The sequence below is a fragment of the Chenopodium album genome, chromosome 11, assembly GCF_948465745.1.
Source record: "Chenopodium album chromosome 11, dcCheAlbu1.1, whole genome shotgun sequence".
NCBI lineage: Eukaryota > Viridiplantae > Streptophyta > Magnoliopsida > Caryophyllales > Amaranthaceae > Chenopodium > Chenopodium album.
The window spans coordinates 32925100-32930273 of record NC_137844.1 but is presented as its reverse complement, the minus strand read 5'-3'; the positions used below and the strand labels follow the sequence as shown (position 1 = coordinate 32930273).

General features: G+C 28.7%; 1 protein-coding gene across 1 annotated transcript; it reads right to left on the bottom strand.

Moving 5' to 3' along the window:
• Positions 1 to 237: 237 nt before the first annotated feature.
• On the bottom strand, positions 238 to 4070 carry LOC145566520 (protein FAR1-RELATED SEQUENCE 5-like). Its single transcript, XM_081625915.1, has 7 exons — positions 4016 to 4070; positions 3285 to 3539; positions 3025 to 3191; positions 2845 to 2911; positions 2599 to 2731; positions 1862 to 2050; positions 238 to 1183 (listed from the first exon to the last, which is right to left on the bottom strand). Exons 1-7 carry the CDS (start codon positions 4068 to 4070, stop codon positions 238 to 240), a joined length of 1812 nt encoding a protein of 603 aa, XP_081482041.1.
• Between the last annotated feature and the right edge of the window lie 1104 nt (positions 4071 to 5174).

Here is a 5174-nt window from a genome sequence, read left to right as displayed (position 1 = left end):
CCTGTGCGGTTGTACCAATAGCATATCCATCAAACTGAAATAAAAAATAATTAGAACATAAACACATTATAATATATGATAAATTTTAGAACATATTTCATGCATTTTAAAACATATACAAAATGATATGAAGAGACATTTATTAAATTAAAAACTCAAAGTATTTATATAATAATAATAATTTTAATTTATTACTAATTAGAACATAAGAAAATTAAAAAATGTTTACTCACAATATCACTTGACTTTCCCTGGACAATTACGACTATCATGATAGTAAAGCTCTCCACATGCTCTACATAATCTTTTCTTCTTTTGACTTTGTTCAACGGCTTTTTCTCTGACACTCTTCATTCTCTTGTCACTATTTGGAACATGGGTATCATTTGGAACATAGGTATCATTTGGAACATTGATATCATTTGGAACATTAACCTGATTTGGAACATGAACCCCTGTACCTTTGTTTTTTGAAATTTTAGGAGGTTTTATCAAAACTTCAAAAGGTAATCTAGCTCCAATAAGCATTTTAATGTCTTTAACTTTGCTAGAAAGATTGTTGCTTCCATTTGTTGTTTTCTTCTGTTCCAAATCTATCCTCATGGCTTGAAGTTTTTTGACAAGATCACTAAGATCATCTTCATTGTTTTGCACTAAACTCACACAAGCATGAATTTCAGACCACAAATCATTTAATAGCATCTTCTTATCTACTGCATTAAGACATTCCTCCAACACATTACCCTCTAAATCAAAAATGGGCTTCTTATAAGCCATTGTACACCATCTATTTAGAACGTATGTCTTGGGAATTTTTTCTAACATCCTTGCCTTCCACACCCAAATCATATGCCTACAAGGCACACCATCACGTTCAAATTTTTTACAAAAACACTTGGTATCTAAGGTAGTTGGATCAAAAACAACATCAAAAGTCCTCCTCCTAGATCCTTCCCTTAGTGTGAAAATGTAAATCTCATTGTCCTTCTTCATCTCCTCAACACCACAATTAAAACATCCAATTTCAAGCTCATATTGAAATTTATAGAAAATTGTTGTTGTAAACAACTCTGAAGCATCTTTCTCTAAAGGAATTGGAGTCTTGCACTTCGGACGCTTATTCTTCGAATCATTATCCATTTTATTTTGAGTGTGCCTTTGAGCATCCAATACACATTCAAACCTACAGAAAATAGAAATTAACTTTAGAACATAGAAGATAACTTTAGAACATAAAGTGAATTACATTAGAACATATTATAATAATACACATGACATGCTTATTATGATCTAAATACTATTAAAACATTAAACAAAAACTTTTTAAGATGTAAGACAAAATTTAGAACATAAAAAAGAACATAAAAGAGAATTATAAAATAAATAGTAAAACTATAAAACATAAAAAAGAAAACTTTAGAGCATAGAAGAAAAACTTTTAAACATAGAGAGTAACTTTAGAACATATTTAGACAACTACATATTACCTCATGTAGAACTCAATCAAAGTGAGTTGGGGATATGTGAACATAGTGAAAAAATTATTTACACTTTCTGATCTAGATGTGGTCCTCATGATGCCACCCAAAAATAAATCTTTGAAATACGCTGGAATCCACATATCATGTATGTTGTACATGTGTGCCAACCATTCATGATCGTTCAAATTGAATTCTGAAATAACTTTGTTCCACTTTTCTTCAAATTCTGCCGGCTCAATCTCTAAATGTCAAACACATGCACAAATTTTTTTCAAAAAATCAAAGTCTTGGGCAATTGCCCGACCTACTTTTTTAGGCACCCTTTTCATAATATGCCACATACAAAACCTATGTTCTGTAGTTTGAAAAACATTACGAACAGCAACTTTATTGCAGGGCCTTGATCGGTAATCAAACACAAAGGCTCGTTATTTCCTATTGATTTAAGAAAAGTTTTGAAAACCCATTCAAAAGATGATATATCATCATGAGCTAAAAAAAAAGCCGCAAAAGTAACACATTTTTTATGATGATCAACTCCAGTAAATGGACCAAAGATCATGTTATATCTGTAACATACACAAATTATATATGCAGAAAATATTAGAACATAAGGGTAAACTTTAGAACATAGAAGTAAATTGTAAAACATAAAGGTATACTTTAGAACATTAAGGATAAACTTTAGAGCACAGTAATTTATTTTAATTATTAAACTTGCCAATAATGTAGTTGTTTTAAAACATAATGAATTACCTAAAACATAAACAATAAACTTAGAATATAGAATGAAGCTTTTAAACCTAATAAGTAAACTTTAGAACGTATAGCCATAATGTTTAGAACACAAGATATAATGTTTAGAACATCAGAACATGATGGATATTAGTTTAGAAGACAAGGCATAAAGTGTAAAACACACAAGCATAAAGTTTAATACATGAAAGCATGACGGATATATTTTAGAACATAAGACATCTATGTTTAGAACATCAGCAATCTATGTTTAGAACATTAGACATACATAGTTTTAAACATAAGAAATATATGTTTAGAACATCAAAACATGATAGATATTTGTTTAGGAACATAAAGAAATCTACATTTAGAACATCACCTGTTTGTTTTGAATGTGGTATCAAAAGAAACCATATCACCAAAAAGTGCATAATATTGTCGACAAATAGGATCATCCCATAAAGCTCTACAAAGTCTACCTTCTTCACCAACATCATAGTAAAAAAAACGCACTTCAAAGCAATTTCTTATTTTGAAAATTATCCACAAACATTTGGGCATCTGACCCAGCAATATAAGCCTTCAAATCTCTATAAAAAAAATTTGAAATCTTGTTTAGATGCACCAACACTTTCATGTGATCCAGCTAATTCTTTCATCATAGTATAAGACCTCACAAGACCAACATTTACCTGTTTACAAAAAAAAAAAGTAAAAAAAAAAAATTACTATGATTAAGAATCAACTTTAGAACATAGTAAATCATAACAAAGAAAAAAATATTTAGCACATAAAAATGTATCACCTTTGAATTATCAACAATCAACTTTTTATGCATAATATGCATTTTTCTATTATCCTTTTGAAATTTTGCACAACTTGGAGTATATAAAGAATGATTATGTTCTGCTTTGAAATGAGTAACAACATACTTTCCGGCATCATATCTTATACATATGTGAGCATTGCATCCTACACGAGTGACTAAACATTTCCTAGTAATACGAACTTTTCCCTCTTCATCAACTATTTGTTAAGAAATAGATTTTCTTGTTGCCCTGAAACCTTCCTTATTGCAAATTCCATATTGAAAAGCAATTATATCTTTGTTATTCTTCTTCCTTGAAATAGTAGATTTCCTAGAAGTAAACCCAGCGGCATTTGCATATGCTTTGTAAAAACTAAGACCCTCTTCGGGATCTTTGAATATCATCCCTAGACGGGGTTTTAACTCCTCGGGAACACTTGGAATCCATTCCTTAGTGGTACCGCCAGGGCTAAATGATCCAACAACCTCAGGAGTACGATAAATAACACCAACTGCATTAAAAGATAAAAAGTAAAATTTAAAACTAGAAGGTAAACTTTAGAACATACAATAAATGTCATTGAATATGAAGAAAACATTAGAACATTAAAATAAACTTTAAACATAAAGAGAGATACATAGAAAACTTTAGAACATACAGAGAAAAGTTTAGAACATTAAGGATAAACTTTAAAACATAGTAAATTAGGAACTTAATTATAACATATTTCTTTAGAACATAGTGAATTACTTTATAACATACATAATAAAATTTAGAATAAAGTGAAAAAAAAATTTAGAACATAGTAAATTACTTTATAGCATGTAAAGAAACTTTAGAACATAGTAAATTACTTTAGAAATTAGTAAACTTTAGAATATAGCTGGAAAAATTTAGAACATAGAACAAAAAATTTTAGACCATGTAAAGAAACTTTAGAACATGTAAGTAAATTGAAATTAAAGCATTAAAAACAATTATAATTACCAGAATGAGTAACAGAGGAAGAAGGAGAATTATGTTCAACATCATCTAAATCCATGAATATGCAAACACCTAATTTCAAAAACACAAATTGTAGCAAAAAAACCAATCTGAAATTAAAATCCAATAGAAAAACTAGAAAACTAGAAGAAAAAATCGATGAAATTAGGGGAAAAAAACTCAAGGAAATTAGGAAAAAAAATTGGAAAAAAAATCGAAAATTTAAACAAACAAATTGAAAATAAAAACAAAGAAATATAAAGATCACACAATAAAAAAAAAATAGTAAAATTGCAAAAACAAGGAAAATCGCAAAAAAAAAAATAAAAAATAAAAACACAATAAAATCGCAAATAAAAAAATTAAAAAAAAATCAAAAAAATCGAACAAAAAAACACAAATTTTATAAATTAAACATAACTCCTAATAAACGAGCATATGAATCGTAAATGAAAAACAAAAAACTGGAAGAAAATCAACAAAAAAATCGAAAAAAAAAATGAAACAAAATCGAACAAAAAATTGGGAAAAATCGAACAAAAAAATCTGAAAAATTTTGGATAAAAATTGAACGAAATTGGAAGAAAAATCAAACAAAAAAACTGGAAGAAAATCGAACTAAAAATCTGGAAAAAAAAATCGAACAAAAAATAAAACTTACCAAGTTATTTCGTTGATGAAGATGCCAAGGAGAGAGAAAGTGCTGAGGATAGAGAAAATGCTGAGGAGAGAGAAAGAATAACCTTAAGATTTAGGGTATTTTGTTAGAAGTGTAAAAAAAATGTAAAAATTTACAGAAATGTCATTACTAAAGGATCATTTTAGATGATTAGATCAAAACTAATAAAGGGCTAAGATTGGTTCTTATATAAGGTTGAGTTCTTATATAGAGGAGGGTTCTTACATGAGCCTTCCTCTGGGGAGGGATCCGGTAAGAACCCTTCTCTATATAAGAACCCAATCTATATAAGAACCAATCTCAACCGTAGGATTAGATTGAGATGAGTGGTAACGATTAAAACAAAATAAAAACCAATTTTAATCTTTTCTACAGTAAAAAAAAATCTCCATAGAACTTTCTCTCTCTTTGTTATACACTTATACGTTCATGACTTCCTCTCCCCTCCAAAAATCTCCATAGAAGTTGTAATTTGAAGGATTT

Bases quoted from the DNA above. Each gene is read 5' to 3' on its own strand.
- LOC145566520 (XM_081625915.1), bottom strand. From the start codon at position 4,070: ATGGATTTAGATGATGTTGAACATAATTCTCCTTCTTCCTCTGTTACT. The intron at 2,732-2,844 runs GTGCATCTAAAC...ATTGCTTTGAAG, and splicing joins TGGATCACATGAAAGTGTTG to TGCGTTTTTTTTACTATGAT. The intron at 1,184-1,861 runs GTTCGTAATGTT...TATTTTCTGTAG, and splicing joins GGCCCTGCAATAAAGTTGCT to GTTTGAATGTGTATTGGATG.